The sequence below is a fragment of the Pleurodeles waltl genome, chromosome 10 (assembly GCF_031143425.1).
Source record: "Pleurodeles waltl isolate 20211129_DDA chromosome 10, aPleWal1.hap1.20221129, whole genome shotgun sequence".
Lineage (NCBI taxonomy): Eukaryota > Metazoa > Chordata > Amphibia > Caudata > Salamandridae > Pleurodeles > Pleurodeles waltl.
This window is the reverse complement of record NC_090449.1, coordinates 1,018,161,332-1,018,181,218: the sequence shown is the minus strand read 5'-3', so window position 1 is coordinate 1,018,181,218 and position 19,887 is coordinate 1,018,161,332. Positions and strand designations below refer to the sequence as shown.

The window sequence follows — 19,887 nt, the reverse complement described above, 5'->3', positions numbered from 1 at the left end:
CCTCTTAAGCCTACACAAGCGGAGACTACTATGTTGCCTGCTTTTGTTCTACCCATGCCCTCGTGATTATCTTAGACCAGTCAATTGTACCTGTGGTGGCTGGTAACACTACATACACCACGCCATTGTGGGAGTGCCAGTAGTCTGTAGCCTTCTTTCTTCTCTGTGCACGCACATGAGGAGGAACACTATTTTGCTGCCTTTGTGGGACTGTGTGGCCTTCTTCCTTAGACCGTCCTTTCAAGCACTCGACCCCCAGCTACTTACCCTGTATCTTCTGCCTGTGACCTTCGGTACCTCTTCTGGGAGGTGATCGATCTGACCTGTCTTGACACCTTTCTCGCTGGTGAAATTTACTCTGGGTGCCTTAGATGCGACTGCAAGCCGTTGGCCACACTCAATGCTTATCAGCTATCTCCTGGAATTACTTGACTGGGCTTACCATGATGGGGAAATCTGGAACCACCAAGTCACTGTCCAATGGAAAAGCAACGACAAACACCCCTTCTACGAAGAGAACCCTTGATAGTCTACATCAACTTAAAGCGACCCTCCAAGCCCACTCGACTTAATTTGACATGGTACCGAAGGCACTCTTGAAAACACAAAAACCTCTCTAGAAGCCCAAATTGATACTTTCTCACTTGATGTGAATCTGCTACGGGCTGACCATCGCAAATTAATGGACAGAGGACATGATACGGAATCTACACTGCTACATACAGTGTGACATACAGTGAAAGACTTACAGGAGAGACTGAAGGGGGTGGAGGTGGAGATTGATCACCTTCACTGCAGAGCTGAGGACTGATCTCAGTGCATTAATATCTGCCTTCTGGGCTTTCCTGAGTGCTCGGAAGGGCCTAATATGGAGCTGTTTCTCGAGGAGTGACTGTTGAAGACGGTCCTGGAAGACAAGGTACTGAAGTTCTTCTCTATTGAACGGGTGCATCAAACGCCAGGCCGAACCTCCCTACCAGGAGCCCCGCCACACCTATTATAGCCTGCCTCTTCAGTTATCGTGACCATGACCTGCTGCTGCAAAGGGTCTGTGCCAATGGCCCTTGGCAATACAAAAAATCAACAATCATGGCTTAGCCTGACTACACAATGGAGGTTCGACATCACCAGAGCTCCTACTCCAGAGTCAAGCAACAGCGCTGCAAGCTGGAAATGATATATGCCTTATTATTCCCTGTGGAACTTAGAGTGATTGATGGTGAAATATTTTCGTCACCGGAAGATGAGTGGACCTGGGTCCATGCTAAGGGACTTGTGTACAACCTGCTGAACGGCTCGAACGATGGAGGCTGGCTGGTGCCTTCCTAAGACCAGATGAGGTAAATGCAGATCAATTACAACAAAACCCACCAAAGATCAAGTTGTGGCAGAGCAGGCTCGAGCACCATCTAAAGCCTCCCGTCACAGCATGAATTCCTTCTCCCTCTTGTGTAATGAGCACCCATAGGAGTCGGGATCGGACTTGTGTGGCTCACACACCTCAACCACTGGAGTCATTCAGAGCCAAAAGCTCACCCCCCAGTCAGTGGATGACTTGTAAGGTGGGCTTTCTTGCCCACTGCGGAGATAGTAGGGGAAAGGTTTGACTACTGTTGGGCTTAAATCATCTTGAAGGTAAGACGCACTGTTCGGAGGGGGTTGGATCCTACAACCTCTGATTTGGGCCACACAGCAGTGGTGAAAAAAAGTGAACATTGACACTTTTGTACCCCACAAGGTGACTCTGAAATGCACCTTTTTGCCCATGTTTTTTTCTAGTTTCTTATTGGTTGTTTTTATGAGGCATTTGGCCAGGAACTACTAGGTCATGTGACCTTGGGGGATACGTTTATTCTGTTATGTCATGTTGTTTTACACCTGTTTACATGAAGCCAGTACTTAAATGCAGAGATTTTCCAGTGCTGGGAAGCCCGATTCAAGGTAGCCATGCGCTTTACAAATCCGGTATATCGTATTGTATTGTGTTGTACAGGAGGCAATATGGGGAGAGGGGCAGTGGGGGTTGTATTGTTGAATCATTGAACATGCAGATTGTGTCTGATATATATGCCTCAGTCCATAAAGAAATATATATTTAATTACACATCATCATGGGTACATATACTGCAATACTCCCTCCACAGTCGAATGTGGCACCGTGGAATGTTCACTACATGGCAACTCCATCCAAGAGCTACCATATCCAAGCCTACCTCAAATGCTGATATACACATATAGCTGTCTTACTGGAGACACACTTATTGCAGCTGAATTACAAAAATTCACACTAAATGGAGGGGGCAGGTACGTCAGCTTCCGCATATGCCTGGTGTTCCATTTGCTGTGGAGCTACAGGACGCAGATACCGAGGGGAGGTATGTGATTTTTGAGGGCCAACTTGATGGAGGAGGCGTTAACAGTTGTAGGGCTTTGTGCACCTAACGCAGAGCAAAGACATTTATTTGACAAGCTCATGCCCGCACTAATCCAGAGTCATTTCAGCACCAAGTCTATGGAGTGAAGACTTTAACTGTGTGCCTGATGTTGATATGGACTGATTTCTGGCCCCAGTAAAGGGCACAGCAGGGATCAGGGTGACGCAGTACTTTAACAAATTGTAGACGCAACAGTGCTTCTAAAATATGTGGAGATTAAACCACTCATTGGAACGTGAATCCTCTTTCTACTCACTGGTACACTTGGCTACCGAACCGCACCTGCCCACCCGACAGGGCTCGAGCTTGATGATGGTGGTGAGGAAGTGCTTGCAGCAGTTCATCCATGGCCAAACACCCACCATTCCCTATTCGCCCTTGATCCTACTCACACATCTACCGTGAATGCGGGGCATAGCTGGTCAACATGACCTGACGTCGTGGAGGGTTGATTTTTTTCCAGAATTGCATTCTGATGTCATTTGAGGACATTATGGACACATACAATATGACAACGGAACATTTCTTAACATATCAAGCCATCAAACATGTTATAAGAACTACATGGAGCAGTGGTGTGACAGAGCCATCCCAATCATTACCCCTTCAAATCCTGCTCACATGTGATGGAGTATGCCGGGCCATCTCAATTATATTTGGGGGCCCTGCTGTCCGATAATTTGATTGATGTAAGCAAAGCACAGACTTGATGGACCAACGTACTTCCTCAACCACTGAAAAGGCCTGGATGTGGGCGCTCCAAAGTGTCAAAGAAGTCTCTCAGAGTCCTCAATTTCATAATATGCAACTTAATTATATGCATCAAGCATATCTATCTCCCCAGCGCATTAAGAAAATATACCCTGCTTCCATGCCGCAATGCAAGAGATGTAGGCTGGCAAAGGCTGGGTTCTATCATATGGTATGGGAATGTCCTCCTTTACACCGCACATAGGTTGAAGTCACAACCATTGCGGCCGAGACATCAGATTAAGCCTTGGTTCCAGCTTCTGATTCCTGCCTTCTGGGCATTTGCCCTTGAGCCAAGCGTGATAAACTCTTACATCGCTACATCAATTTGGCATTTGCCCTCTTCAAATGACAGATTGCAACGCAATGGAAAGCCCCGAAGGTTCCGGATAATTGTAAATAGTTGACTAATCTACTGCAATGGGTTAGAGCGGAATCGAGTGTGCTGCGCTATCTGCGTGCCACAGGTGGGGCTAGGGTAGGAGGCAGGATTTGGGATATATGTATTACAAAACTGGAAGCCAAGAACGGTACAGGTCCACTCTGAAAAGGATAGCTAAGTACTGCCGATGCCTCTCCTGACACGGATGGATGTGCATGGCTTATGCCAACTTACCATTTGACTTTGCTTATACATGTAGGAGGTACTGATAAATCATACCTATAGTTATGCCTCTACATCATTGTGTCCACTGCCACCTACTCATGACCAAACAACTCTTGCACGTTACTAGCCGCCTCCCTTCTCCCCCTCCCCACCTCATGGAATTGTGTTTTTTATACCGCAACCTTTTTTATTTCTTTCACTATAACGCTATCTATTGTACCAAATATTGCGGTGATGATGATTATGTTTATGTATGGAACCTCTCCTATGACATGCAATGTATCATGTATTGGGCTTCATCTTTGGTTATGAATGTAAACTAATAAAAACAAATGTAAAAAAAACAAGAATGTTGTTTCTCTGAAGGGTTCTCCTGTCCATGGTGGACAATCCTTCCTGTTTGACACTTTATGCAGTGGCCTGTCCCTGATACTCTCTGACTCAGGGCAATTCATCACCCCTTCTCTTAGTAAACAAATCTCCCTGCTCTGGTGAATTTCTCTGCTCCCACTTTCCTATGATGTGTAGGAGACCACAGCTATGTCACTGACTCAGTTGTCTGCCAATCTACTAAATGACCATATCGTTTTGACCAGTCTACAAAAGTGTGCCTAAACAAGGATAAATACAAGTACCACATTTCGTCCTGATTGTAGAATGGTTTTAATAGCAATCGAACTTCCACAAAGTTTGATTGTTTGTTGGTTATTCTGACTATTTGCATATGGCCCCAATGTGGGATTAAAACTCGCTTCATGAGCAGGCAAGAGGATCACCAATAAAATAACATTTACTGGTGGTTCATTTCCTTAATGGCCAGGGATAAGCTATGCACTCTACTGTGTTCCATACTGCTGTAACACACCAGAGAAAGCAGAGGCTCAAATTCTCAGTGACAACTGAACTGCTCCCTGGATGGAAGGGAGGCCCAAAGATGGCACCAAACTCCCCAAAGGTCTGCTTGGAGGTCACCTTGTGGGAGTGAGTCACTGCAGAGCTAAAGAAAACAGCAACTGGAATGGACAGAATCACTGCAATGGAAGCAACTGAAGCAACAAACATTCATCATCTTGGATTGTGGAGTAGCTGATAATATTCTGGCCAGCATCTGTGGAGACCTGCCTCTCCAGTACGCCTGGTTATTTTGGGTGCCCGTATTCAGAGGTTTATCCTCTTCATCACACGTCATTTGGGTTGTGTCCCATTTGTTTACAGTTCGTTACCACGATTCTGAACTATTCAAACCATCCGCCTGTCCCATGCAGTTTTGCAGATATTGACCTGCACATTTTTAGTTGACACCTATCCTTATACCCAGTTCCCCTGATGGTCTAGTCAATCCTTTGGGGTCAGCTGCTGGTCCAGGCCCATGTGTGGCCTCCCCAAATGAAAATCTTAACAGCTAGGCCACTTCGAGATACATATCTTTAAAATATAAGATTAATGATCTAGGGGTCTGCGTCACCCAAACAGGACAAATTTTGGATGAATGACTAACCCATAGGAGGGTTGTACCCCTAATAACCCACACAAACGAAATTACAACAAATACAACGAAATGAATTAATAAAAGGTATCAGTTAGTCACATATAGTTTTTGAATCACAGAACCCAAACGGGTTATTCACAATACATAAATTGATGTCTTTTTGTGCAAATATATCATATTTATCATTTTGTAAGCTTTGGTGCTCCTCAAATGTAATGCAAATAAGCAAACTGCAAACAGGCAACATGAGTATCACCCACTGCGGCTCACAAACCTGGGGCTTGTTCAAGGTGAAATGGATTAGTTATAGCCTGGAGGTTTCAGACTTAAGGTTGAGATCACAATTAATCCAAATCGAATGTATTCTAGCTGATGCATATGTCGTCCAACAATACAAAATCTCTGCAGTCCCAAGAGATAAGTATTCTCTCTTGTAAATGAGGGTACCTCTTTGTGGATGCTGAATTATTTCATGTTTGTCCACCATTGCAAATATGAATTTGGGTGCAAGACCCCTTGTGTTAGTAACTGGTGTCCCTCTAAATTATGTGTTGGTGGACACTGACTACCCAAACCATGATAGTTATGGTATCTGTATGCCTCAACTGTTGAAAGTTGCTTTGGATCCTTAAACTTCGCGAGTAACCCAATTACTTGTCAAGAAGATGTTTTTTTTCTGAGTTAAGGGTATTTTAGACACTGTTTGGTGTAAAGACACAGCAGGATATCAAACCATTCCCGTCTATCCTGGAGTCATTTTTTTGCCAAACATGGCAATACCAACCAAGGATTTTTGAAGGTTTCCAATAATAGCTGGGTGTTGCACCATGGGACTCACTGTTTTTGTAAAAACTAATTACAAGTGCATGTAAATCCTAGAAACACATTTAGGGTTGCATCTTATCCTTACAATGTGCGATCACTTACTCTTTATTGTATGTGTCTTATTTTAACCATCATGTTTCACATTATTTTTACTAGGGACTTAATTGTCTTTAGAGTCATAGCACTGATAGGAATGTCAGTTTATTTTTTGTTATATTGAACGTGAGACTCGAACCCCGATGAGTGGGCCTTTACTACTCGAAAGCTACCACTGGTGAAGACAATGCTGTAACAAAATAACTTGGTTATCCCATTGGAGTCCAATGGTATAGCTGAGAACTGAGACCATGGGAAATCAAACCAAATCAGGATTTGTAGAGTGCGGCTAGCCACCCATGAGGGCATCCAGGCACTGGGATCCTGCTGTTGTCAGTCAAAGAGCCATGTCTTGAGTCCGTGAGCTACGTTGCTGTTAGGTGGAGGGGAAGGTCGTTCCAAAATTTGGCGTTGAAGTACGAGAAGGAGTGACCTCTACTGTGGCTTCAACAGATGCACGGAGTGTGTGCGAGGGTGAGGGGAGTGGAGCGCAGGTGTCTGGAGGGTTAGTGGTAGTTCAGTCGGTGGTTGATATATGCTGGTCCTTGATCCTCGAGGGCTTTGTAGCTGTGTGTCAGCATCTTTTCTAGATGGGGAGCCAGTGGAGGTTCCTGATGTGGGGGGGTTATGTGGGTCCTTGTGGGGATGTCCAGGATGAGTCTTGCTGCTGAGTTCTGAAACGTCTGGAGTTTCTTCTTGAGTTGGGTGGAGATTCCTGCACAGAGCGTGTTGCCGTAGTCAAGTTGGCTGGTGACTAGGACTTGGGTTACTGTTTTCTTTGGGTCAACAGGGAGCCCTCTTAAGATCTTTTGGAGCATGCAAAGAATGTGGAAGCTGGCAGAGGTGACTGCATTTCATGGTCAATTTGCTGTCTAGGATGATGCTGAGGTTGCAGGAGTGACCTTTTGGTGAGGGTTTGGGTCTGAGTTAGGAGGCCACCAGGCGTCGTCCACTGAGAGGTGTTGTTTCTGAAGATCAGCACTTCGGTCTTGTACATTTTGAACTTCAGGCAGTAGGTCTTCATCCAGTCGGTCACATTTGACATGCAGTTGTGGAAATTGGTCCTGGTGGTGGAGGGGTCTTCTGAGAGCGGGAGGATGAGCTGGGTGTCACCTGAGTAAGAGATTTTGTTGATGCCATGGCTTCTGACAATGTTGGTCAGAGGAGTCATGTAGGTGTTGAACTGGGTGGGGCTTAGGGCTGAACCTTGCATGGTGCCGCAGATGCTGCTCTTCAGACATGAAGGGAGGTTGGTGGATTCTCTGGATCCGCCCAGTGAGGAAGGATGCAATCCATCCGAGGGTGTTTTCCTAGATCCTAATGTGGCGAAGCCTTCTGATGTGGACACTGTGTCAAATGCTGCAGAGAGGTCGAGGAGGATCTGGGCTGCTGTGTTACACCGGGCGAGAAATGTTGTGATGTCATCTATGGCTGCGATCAGGGTAGTCTCCGTGCTGTGGTTGGAGTGGAAGCCGGTCTGGGATGAGTCCAGCAGGTTGTTGTACTCTAGATGTTTGGTGAGTTGACAGCTGATGGCCTTCTCGAGGACTTTGGCATAGAAGGGGAGTAGAGAGATGGGTCAGTACTTCTTGAGTTCGCTGAGGTTGAAGGAGTGGAGGAGGGCTTCATCAGGAGGGCCTGACCACTGCGTGTTTCCATTGCTCGGGGAATGCAGCATAGTGATGGATGCGTTGAGGATGTAGGTGAGTTTGGTGCTGATTTCCTTGCTTCTGAGATTGAAGAAATGGTGGGGCAGGAGTCCCTGGGTAATCCTGAGTGGATGGAGTTGATGATGGCCGTGGTGTCCTGTGTGTTGAGCTGCTCCCATGCGGTGAGCGGAGGGTTGTCGTGTTGTTCATTGGCGTGAGGAGGCTGTGGAAGTCGGTGGGTTGGGGTTCAGACTTGCAGTACATGTTGGATATCTTGTTGTGGAAGTAGTCTGACAGGGTGTTGCAGAGTTCCTGGAATAGGGGGATAGCGTTTCGGTTGCTGATGGGCAGGAGAACTCTCTGACGATGTTGAAGAGCTCCTTCTTGTGGTTGGAGCTGGCTTTGATGCGGTCTGCCAGGGCATGTGTCCTCATGTCTGTCAGGAGTAAATTGTATTTGTTGAGGGCTGCTTTGAAGGTGGCTTGCTCCCAGGAGTCTTTGCTGGTGCGCCATTGTCTCTCTAGACATTTGCAGTTGCATTGTGTGGTCCTGAGTTCTGATGTGTACCAGCTGGCTTATTTAGTGGATCTGATGGTCTTGGGGGGCTTCATTAGGTCGACTCTGCTGGCGCTCTTGGTAATCTAGGTGGAGAGGTTCTTGACAGCCTGTTCGAGGCTGGTTGCAGGGTCGGGATGGGTGGTGCTGAGAGCATCCTCTCATTGGGTTTCTGTCACTTTGGGCCAGCTGCGGAGGGGGGAGCTTGGGGTCTTGGTGGTGGTGGAAGGTGCTCCTGTGATGATGAATGTGACAATGATGTGGTCAGTCCAGTTGAGTTCTGTGACATGGCTGTACTTGACTCTGTCACTGGCAGTGAAAATAGGGTCCAGCGTTAGGCCTGCGCTGTGTGTTGGGTTTGTGCCCTGTTGGGTGAGGTCGATGTTGCTCATGCTGTTCAGGAGGTTGGTGGTGTTGGTGTCTTGGGGGTCATCAAGAATGAAGGTGAGGTCACCGAGGAAGTTGAAGTCATTGGGGCAGTGAATTTGGGAATGGAGTTGCAGAAGCCAAGGCAAGTGCCTGGGGTTCTGTATGCGAGGGTGCCTCTGATAGATGTTCTGCCATTGATTTGTAGTTGAAAGTTGATGTGCTCCATGATAGGTGTGGTGTTGTATTTGGCAGTGGTGCAGCGGATGATGTCTTTGTGGATGATGGCTATGCCATCTCCGTGTGTGTTGGTGCAGTCCCAGTGTATCATCATGTATCCGTTAGGTGTTGTGGCAGCGATGTTGGGGGTGGCGGAGGGGTTGAGCCAGATCTCTGTGATGAAGGTGAGGTTAGGGTGAGGGTGGTAATGGAGTCCCATATCTTGGTGGCATGTTTTCAGAGCGGTCTTGGGTTGATCAGGAGGCAGTGGAGTGGTTCTGTGGTGGTCGGGGTCATTGAGGTGGGTGTGGCAAAGGTTCCCGCAGGAGGTTCTGAGTTGCAGGTGAAGAGACCATGATGGCAGGTGAAGGGCCCTAGACGATGCGAGGTAGCAGCAGTTGTTGCGGCGTCTGGGGTCCAGGGCTCTGAGTTCTCCTTCAGCATATCTGTGGGTGGCCAGAGGGCCAGGTTTTCTGGCACTGAGCTCAGTCCAGGTGCGAATAGATGCAGATGGGCTTGCCTTTTGCACGCCGGAGGTGCAGCCAATGGGCCCTTGCGCTGTATCCTCCATTAAGCAGGTCCCGGAGGGGTCACTAGATGGCAGGAGCGGCAAAATTGTCGAGAAAGGAGCAGGTGGCGCGGCGAGCCAGCTCTGAAAAATGGTGCAGTGAGGAGAAAAACAGGTAAATACAAAGTGTACAATGAAAAACATTTGTCTAAATGAAACTGGCAAACTGACAACAGGATAACTCTCTGATGGACAACGCATGCCGTCTGACTCACTGGAACAATGCAATATGAATCAGACATACAGGGAAAGAACAGTTAGGCAAGCGGGTGCACAATACTGTCTGGCTAACGCAAAGCAGAACAGGCGGGCAGCTCGGGTACGAGTCAGGTTACTGGTAGCAGTAGCAGTGAGAGGTAGGGTCTAAGAGCCCTGCTGCGCTGGAGAGAACATTGGCTAAATGATTAGACGTGCTTATGACACTGGCCTGCCAACAAAGATTGCTGCAAGACCTCACAACAATGAAGGCCTCTTATGAAACCCCTGTAGATGTTAAACCCAGAGAACTTTGCCACATATTATCTAGACTTCCAAGGTCTCTTGGCACTGTTTGGAGCCTCAAAAATATGGACAAAGGTTTGGCGGTTTAGGGTTTTTCAAATGAAGAAGTTTTGTGGGATGGGTGAGGGAGTAGGGTGTCTTAGTTTATTCATGTCTCATAAATCTTTGATACGATACTGCTGAAAATGCAAACAAAAATTGTAGCACTGCATGATTGCTTGTTGTAAAGGTGAGTCATAATTTATAGAACTATTTGTAAAATATAGCAAAATATGTTGTTATAAAGGTAGCTCAAGTGCCAACACTTCTGATTTAGATGGGAGGTTCCCATTGTTTCAAGCAAAAAAATTTAAATTATGGCCTTTAACTTTTTCAATACAAAAAATCATATTGCTCGCTACGATTAGAACTTCTGCCATTTGTCCGTTGCCACAATATGCTGACTTTTTATTCATTTTTTATATGCTATATTTTCCACTCTTCCACATTATTACAATTATCTCCAACTCTCTATATCAGTGGTTTTTAACCTGTGGTACGAGGCACCCCGAGGGCCTGAAAGGATTGCCCACGGGGTCCACAACTGTGTTATAAAATTAATAATATTAAAATTAATACATTAAAGTATATACAAATAAAGAAGCATAATTGAAAAAGAGAAACGTTTTCCTATGTGTGATTGTAATTTAAAATAAATACTTGATTATTTGAGCATTTGTTTGGTGTATACTTGTTTTGGTATTTTTATGTTTTGTTTTGAGGTTCACATTATAGAAGTTGCTTAGGCCGCGGGTCCCTGGCTTCCAGGAATGGCTCAGTGGGGGTCCTGGATTTCAGTTATGATTCATTGGGGTCCACAGTGTAGTGTTGGGGGCCCTAGGCCCTCATGCTACGGCTATCAGCATAATAGCTGGGTAGTATGAACTGGCCTAAGGCAGTGTTCCCCAACCCCCGGGCAGCGGACCAGTGCCGGTCCGTGGATCAATCGGCATCGGGCCGCCCCACTGTGGCGGGCGCTAAATGTTTGATAATTTTTCCGTGGCCCGCTTGTCACACAATGGGACAAGCGGGCCACGGAAAAATTATCAAACATTTACCGGTCCGCGGCGATAAAAAGGTTGGACAACACTGGCCTAAGGCACCTGCGCCCGGCCTTTTTTAATTGGCAGGGTCACCTGACTGGTGACCCCTGTGTTGGGTGGGTGTGAGGTATTCATGTAAGACCAGCCCTCAACAGAGTGGCTGGCAGAAACACTAGAACGAGTCCAGCTGGACTCTGCACACAGAAGTCAAAAGGTTAAGAACTGCTCGTCTAAATCAAGGTCTTTTCTCTCTTCCTTCCAGGGCGACCGAGGGATCCCAGGACCCGAGGGGGAACAAGGCGTCCCCGGCTGTGTGGGAACAAAAGGCCCAAAGGTCAGCACAATCTGGAGACCTCTTCCATGTCAGTCACTAAAACATGGCGCCTGTGTAATGCGACCTCCGTTAGCAAACACTAACAAACATTGTGTTGTCATCCTACACAGGGCACACGGGGGATGCACGGAACGAAGGTATGTGTAGAAAATGTTGCCATAAACGTTTGTTTATTTATAGAACTTGTATAGCACTTTCACCAAAGCTCTTTGTAAATAATTAATCAGTTGGTACAATACTAACGAAAAAAATAAAAAAGCAGAAGGGAAAATGACAAAACTGGATGCGGAAATAAACCAAAATGAACACGTTAAAGGAGGGGAAGAGAAAAGGGCTTTTAGATAGAGCTAGACATATTCTGACAACTATTTTCTGAAAAGTAGAACTGCAGGAAACGGCGGTATACGTGAAACATACCGGAAGCAGCTTTACTGGAAAAAAATGCATATATAATTGCTGTTTGTCCCATTGTGTGTACATCACTAGAAAGAAGCACATGTTGGAGAAGCTCTGGAGAGGGGATGCCCCGGAAAGAACACCTGCCCCCTCAGGAATAGCTGATTTGCTCCCCTTCCTCTTTGAGTTCAGGCTCTTGCAGCTTGCTTACAAGTCATCCCTACCTCCTGGTCTGGCATGGTTCATTGGTCAAGGGGAATCAACCAGTGAATTCAAAATAAACTCAAATTTACCTAAGCAAAAACTCGTTTCTGCAGCATCTTGCTGCTTGGTGCACAAGTCGGAAGATGCTTTCTGGGATGGATGCTGATCTGTCTCAATTATAACCCAATTGTACCAGTAAAGAATTGAGGCAGCTCATCCTCTCCATTCAGGCATGGTAGGAGTTTGCTGTTGACGCAAAACCATAAGCCAGCCATAAGTAGGACCACCGGAATTATGCCAGAGGGCAGGACAAAATTATGCATCCGTATTGACCAAATGATTACGTAAGAAAAGGCAAATTATGCAGCACATTTTGTGACAGTGTTATTCATAATTCTGTCATCTGTAAACATGTTATTATTATCTGGTTTCGGTTGTCACCACATTATTACCAGTTTAACACAAAAATACAGCAATAAGCAAATGAAAAGTGTCCAGTCAACCTTTGTGAAGGGTCTTTCACTGCAAAGCAACATGTGTGCTGTGTTTTAGTAATGTTTGATCTGTTTAAAGTAGAATCATGTTTTTTTGTGAAATCTGCAAATTATGTAGCAGATTGTGAATTAAATGGCAATGCGACAAAGCCATAATTATTTGGTCAACATTGAGGCCACAAAAATTACATACTTCCAGTGGCCCTGGCCGTAAAGCGTCACGTGGCTTGGTGAGGATGCCGTGTGCTGCTCTATGGGAAGTGTTATCTTTTTAATACAGGGGATCTCGGTACATGCAACCTTCTGCTGATTAAGCACTTTCCAGTGGAGCCCTCCTGCTTTACCTTATAATACAGCAGTATCCATCAGTCAATTGCTGCTGAAGATGATTGATGGGAGTAAATGGGTTCACACACAGAAAATTTCCTGTTGCAGCCCACAGCTCACCAGTAGCATCTGGCAGGCATGGAGAGGTATGTATTATATGGGGCTCAAGAAATGGAAGTGACAAAAGCATACTGAATCTAAATTATCATGCAAGAAGTAACCGACCATAGTTGTGCAAAGTGTAGATTCTGGGAATGTAATACAGAGCATTTGTTTGTGAAACAGATATCTTTACATTTATGCAATACAGTAGGGGCTGCAGTGGAGTCTTCTATGGGAGCCCGTACAATCTATTATAAGTCATAGTCAACTTAGTAATATTGGAAGAATTGGTAGTAGAGTCACTTCACTGTCAGACTTTGGCTCCTGAAAGGAAGTGAGGCCACATTAATGAATGGTTGAGAACCGTTGCAGTTGCAAGATAGGGTTTCACACACTCATAGACCCTCATTGCCAGCGGCCCAGAAAATGGGTAGATTTTCCCCACTCCAGCAGTTACCAATTCCAGTGGTGTTGGCAACACCAATCCCCAAGAATCAACAATATCATGTGTATCCTTAACAGGGGTTGTGGAGAATGTGGGTCATTATGAACTAGCCCCCTCGACCCGGGGGTCCACTAAGAATTGAGGAATTTATGTAGGAAGATGATAATTCCAGGACTGATTGTCCCAGTAATCTCTCATCTCTCCCTGGACTTTCACACTGAGATTTCAGCTGTTTATAGAAGTGAACTCACTGTGTGAAAGTCAAAAATGTAAAAATCTAATGTGGTTGGTTGCTGCTGTTTTAGGCCCATCAAAGTTAATAAGGGCTATTGTCTTCTCCAGATACAGCTAGTATGGATGTGAGCTAAACTGGGTGTCTATCTGGTGTTATTTAAACAGAATGTATTCATCCAAAAAGCTTATGAGCCACACAAAATGGCTTATTCTGACTGGAGGTAGTTGAGTCAGCCTCATTACTGGGTTAAAAACCATGTATATACTTGACATGAATAAAAGACCAATGTTAACCATCTCTCCCTACCATCCTGTACATCTTAGGGGGACACTGGCGATGGAGGGATTGACGGAGTACGCAGTGAGCAGGTAGGGCTTCCCTCAGTTAACTTTAGTTCATGCAGATAACTCTGCTGTCACAAAACCAGAAGAAAATGTATTCGTGTGGTTTGTCTTTTAGGGGGCCCGTGGTTCTCCTGGAAACAAAGGGGCTAGAGGAGATCCAGGCTATCAGGTAAGTCATCGCGCATCTTGATTGGGTGCTATTGTTAGACTCAGTGTTTACATCTTCTGGTAGCAGTGATGTTGTGCTGCAGCAATGCAAAGTTCAACGAGTTCTGCTCCTTGCTGATGAGTTTTCAACATCCAATGTGACAGGGGTGTCTGGTAAGGTAAATACTCTATTGATAATTAATTAAAACCATTAAAATGTTTTAAAACCAACAATAAGACATGAGTATTAAAAGTGGTTGTTTGATTTAAATTTACCTCTCTGACGCTAAAGACCAACAACTGTATGATTATCTAAAGAACAAAAACAGTGCAAGTGCCTTGTGCATGTTGATTTGTGTATCCTGATTTTGGAATTGCCTAGGGCTTATATCTTGTGCAAATTAGGCTTTAAAACCTGCATGATGAGATTCCTGATGTCATTATAAATGTATTAATATCCAAAAACTACTTTTGCAACTGATGCTGGCTATGCCTATATATGTCGAGTCTGTCTCAGTGGCCATCACTATTAGATTTTGAAACTCAGTCAGTCTGGCGCATTTGGCCTGTGGGTCGGCGTTTTCTTATGGCTCTTAGTGCAGTTGTTCGCCGAGCAGTTTTTGCGCCAGATACAGGTATTTAGGGCCAGATGTATCAAGACATTTTGAATTCGCAAACAGTGCAAATCGCAAGATTCCATCAGTTGCTAATGGACAATCGCCTTTCATGATGGATGGAAAGCATCGCAGTGCAATTTTAGGGAATCACAATTTTTTGCGATTCCCTAAAATTGCGACCCTGAATAGGGAATCACAATTTGCGATTCCCTTAATAGTGAATACCTATTTGCGATTACCTATGCACATGTATCATGCATTTCATAAATGCGAACTGGGATTTAGGAAATGGAATTACCATCAACTCCAAGTTGGTGGTAACCATGTGCAATTTAAAAAAATGCATTGAAAATGCATTTTTAAAGTGCCATGTAGTGCACACATGCCGCTAGGGCATGTGTGCTCTTTACATGTGCTCATTTTTTTGGTAAGGGGTGCATCAAAGGGGGCCTTAGGCCCCCAGCACCCTTGGATTTGCATTACCTAAATTGTGAATTCCTAAAAGGAATTCTCAAATTAGGAAATGCAAAACCATTCCCACCTAGTCCCATTCCCTAATAGAGATTCCCTATTTATTAATATGCAAAAACGGCTTGTGCAACAGATGCTTGCTATGCCTATATATGTCGAGTCTGTCTCCGGGGCCATCACTATTAGATTTTGAATCTCAGTCAGTCTGGCGCACTTGGCCTGTGGGATGGCGTTTTCTTTTGGCTCTTGGTGCAGTGGTTAACCAAACAGTTTTTGCGCCAGGTACAAGTATTTAGGGCCAGATGTATCACGACATTTTGAATTTGCAAACAGTGGGAATGTCAAGATTCCACCATTGCAAATTAAAAATCGCCTTTCACGATATGTAAAAGGCATGGCAGTACAATTTTAGGCAATCACAATTTTTAGCAATTCCCTAAAATTACGACCCTGAATAGCGAATCGCAGTCTGCGATTCCATAAATAGGGAATATCTATTTGCGATTACCTATGTACATGTATCATGCATTTCCTAAATGCAAACTGGGCATTTAGGAAATGCAATTACCACCAACTCCAAGTTGCTGGTAACCATGTGCAATTTTAAAAAAATGCATTGAAAATGCATTTTTAAAGTGCCATGTAGTGCACTCATGCCCCTTGTGCGCTTTACATGTGCTCATTTGTTTGGGAAGGGGGTGCATCAAAGGGGGCCTTAGGCCCCCAGCACCCTTGGATTTGCATTACCTAAATTGTGAATTCCTAAAAGGAATTCTCAAATTAGGAAATGCAAAACCATTCCCACCTAGTCCCATTCCCTAATAGAGATTCCCTAATAGTGATTGTGAATTTTAAGAAATCGCTATTAGGGAATCGCCATTTTCGTACAAACCATTTTGCATTTCTTCAAAAGCGATTTCTTAAAAGTCGCTTTTTAGGAGATGTTAATCAGTACTTTGATACATTTGGCCCTTGGACCCCTGACACAGCAGGACGATGGAATCTCCACTGAGCCATCAGATGACTGGTTGCCTACAGGAGCGCACCCGCTGTTTTGGGAATGCTGCTTTGAGTAGCTTTCTTCTTTGTTCTAAGAGAAATTAAGTGAAATTAAAATGTATTTTGTAAATTGCGCTTTTGCCTAGAGGCGTCTTGGCACTGCCTGCAAAAGAAAGACAGCAGTAAAAGGACAGAAATTTAAACAGAGATCCTACTGATTAGACGAGAACCTAATGATTAAAAAGACATTTTTAAAGCTTTTCAAACTGGAAAAGGCGCTGAATATGCACATAACGTGAATTATTGACTCTTGTTTGTACCCGCATGGGCAACAGCTTAAAGTTGTCAATAGACTCTTTCAGGAAGGAATGAGATCTTTTGTTTGGAACTGTTGAAAATGAAACAACATATACTGGAGTTAAACATGGGTGAGAAATGGGCTGTTAGGTAAGCTTGGGGCTTTAAGTTCTGAAATGAGGAGATGGCATTCCATGCCTGGCGTTTGGCTGCTTATGTGGTCTTATCTTGCAGCTGTGACAGAGCTTTGGCCGAGATGTTACTTACCCGACTGAAGGATGCTCTTCCCATGGGGAGGGCACAGGCATCCCTTAGTCCCAGAGGGATGGCTGACTTCAACAAATACTCTACCCATGATTTATTTAGGTTTTTGGTCATCTGAAACTCTATTTCCTGCCAGCAGAAGTTGTTCCAGGAGCCATATTCAGGGCAGGAAGAGTCCAGCATAACTTTACGAGTGCGTTAAATTTTTGTTTACAGTTCCTTCTTGATAGGGCCAAATTCCATCCCTACTTGGGCTTGGAAGATCGAACTTGGCAGGCAGAAGGTATATTTGTAAAGATTTGTTGATAGAAAGTTTAATAAGGCCGCCTCTTATCCGTGGGTGATTTCCAGGCCATATGAAACCGCTGGGAGAAAGTGTGCTGCCATTACTGTAAATAGATGTTGATATGATGGGCGGTTGTATGACAGAACCACGCATGCCTTAACAATGCGATCAGAACCTCGACCGCATCTTTTCCATGCATGACTTTACCACGCATGACTTTACAACAAATTTTGATGTAAAAGCATGCTTAGTAAAGGCATATGTGGAAACGGCATGTGTGGTTGTCATACAACCCTCCTGTTAACATAAAAAAGTAACCGAACCCCCCACCCGCCCTGCGGCCCAAAACTACCCATACCTAATAAATAAACTACCCAGATACCCGCCACACACCCTGAGCCCTAAAACCTTCCTTCACCCATAATAACTAAACAACCCCAACCCCCCTACCCTAAGCCCTAAAAAAAACTACCCTGACCCTGCCTTTAAAAACTAAACTACCCGACACCCCCACCCTCCCTGAGTCCTAAAACCTTCCCCCACCCCTAACAAGTAAACTACCCCAAACCCCACCCACCCTATGCCCTAAAAAATACTAAGCCCCTAAAAACTAAACTACCCCGATACCCCCAACTGCGCTGAGCCCTACAACCTTCTCCCACCCCTAATAGGTAAACTACTCTGACCCCACACCCACCCTAAGACATAAAAAACATATTACCCGACCCCCTCCACTCCCACCCCTAACAAATAAACTACTCTACCTCCCCATCCACCATAAGCTCTAAATCCACCTCACCACTAAACACTATCCCCAAACCCTGCCCCAACCTGTCTTACTTCACCGTGTCCTCTCCAGATCCTTCCTCCTCCTCTCTCCTCCCTCCTCCATCCCTTCCTTACACCTTCCCCCACCCCTAAAAAATAAACTACCCCGACCCCCACCCACCTAAGCCCTAAAAAAAAACAACTACCCCAACCCCCTGCCCCACTCCTAAAAAATAAACTACCCCAACCACCCTAAGCACTAAATCCAACCCCACTTACCTAACCGTGTCCTCTCCCGGTCCTTCTTCCTAAACCTTCCCCAGCCCCTAAAAGTAAACTACCCTGCCCCCCACCCTAAGCCCTAAACAAATACCCCAAACACCTCCCCTAAAAACTGAACTAACAGTCCCCCAAACCCAACCTAAGCCCTAAAAACTAAACTTCCCCAAACCCGCCACCTCAGCCCCTAAAAAAAATAGCCCAACCCCCACCCACCCCAAGTCCTTAATCGACCCCCACCCTTAAAAACTACCCCCAACCCAGCCCCACTCACCTAACCGCCTCCTCTCCCAATCTACTAAACTGCTCTCTGCCTTTTTCTCTGCCTTAACCACGCATATGCGTAGTTTGGCACATGCGTGGTTAAGGTAGAGAAAACGGCAGTCGTTATTCCGGCAAGCGTTGTTCCATTTGCATGGGAAACGTCTGCGTTGTTTATGACGCGTTGTTTAGGACATTTCCCATGATGGGCAGCTCAGCTTCTTATGCAGCTGACTGAATGCAAAAGTTAGATTGTGTGCTTTGGCACACATCGAGGGAAAGTGCTGTAGGAGTGGCTGATAGGCTGCCAGATGTAGAGAGATTGATTGGTTGTGGACCAATAAATAACCTGAAGGAAATTTTATGTACGAATATATTTAGGTGCATTGACCACTGTATATCATTTTAGTTTCCCATCCCAAAGACCCTGTCCACCTCTGAATGATCACAGCCCAAGACCAGTCATCTTTTCAGATTACGATTTGTCGTCCAGTTTACTGTGATCCCTAACTAGTAGTTTACCAGGACATCCAGGACAGACCGGGCGACTTCATTCGAATTACAGCTCATGTACAAAACATATTTAGTTCATACCTCTTCCAAATTGGGTACAGCTGTTTATTGTATGAAATCATCAGACTACCAGAAGCCAGGAAAACACAAATCATTTTTGCTGAACAGCTTTTTCAAGATGTTTAGTTTCACAGCACAATGAGAAACTAAATGAGTGCCACGCACACACCTTTGCACTGTAGTGCAAAAGTTTTCTGTGTGAGTCTAGTATAGGTTTTGTACTGGAAAGGTAACTCTTAAAAGTTTTCCTACTTCACATGTGTGCTGTACAGTGCAGCACACATGCAAAGTCAAAAATGAAAGCATTTCTCCTTGATAGCGCTTATTTAAAAAATGCATTATTTTTGGATGCAAATTCCTGCCTACTTTTTTTAGTGGGTAAGGTATTGCATCGAAAACCATGGCTGGCTGCATTGGAACGCCCATGCTCCACCCATGGAACGCACCCTTGTTGCTAAATAAAGCAAAGCAAGGTCAGACACTTCTTTTTGCTACTTTCAAGTATATTAAAGATCAAGTAAATTCTGGAAAAAAATTGAGTCACATTTATGATGTAAACACTGCTCAAAATCTTAGTAAATATACCCCTTGGTATTTATGTTGGATAAATCCATCCTGGACGTTCCACAAAGGCAGCATTGTGTGGGTAGTCACTCCCAATGTGCTTCCGGGACACTGTGTCAAATAGGGAATCCTCCGGGAGTTCGAGCATCCTCTAGCCTGAATGTTTGGGAGGAAAAATGTCTTGGTTCTCTTTCAGCGATCCATCAGCCGCTGCATTCTCCTAACCCTGAGGGGAGTCAATCAGTCAAGGAAAAGTAGGAAGACATAAATACATTTTATTCTAGTTTTGTTACTGATTTGACTCAGCAACAGCAAGGGGAGATGTTGGGGCAACTGGG

The 19,887-nt window shown here is 45.0% G+C and overlaps 1 protein-coding gene across 1 annotated transcript in view; it reads left to right on the top strand.

Moving 5' to 3' along the window:
* The window catches only part of COL6A6 (collagen type VI alpha 6 chain), a 446,491-nt gene that overhangs the window by 325,603 nt on the left and 101,001 nt on the right, over nucleotides 1-19,887 (top strand). Inside the window, exons 17-20 of the mRNA XM_069212366.1 lie at nucleotides 11,405-11,476; nucleotides 11,587-11,613; nucleotides 14,003-14,047; nucleotides 14,139-14,192. Coding sequence (XP_069068467.1) covers nucleotides 11,405-11,476; nucleotides 11,587-11,613; nucleotides 14,003-14,047; nucleotides 14,139-14,192 — 198 coding nt within the window. The remainder of the gene's footprint in view (nucleotides 1-11,404; nucleotides 11,477-11,586; nucleotides 11,614-14,002; nucleotides 14,048-14,138; nucleotides 14,193-19,887) is intronic.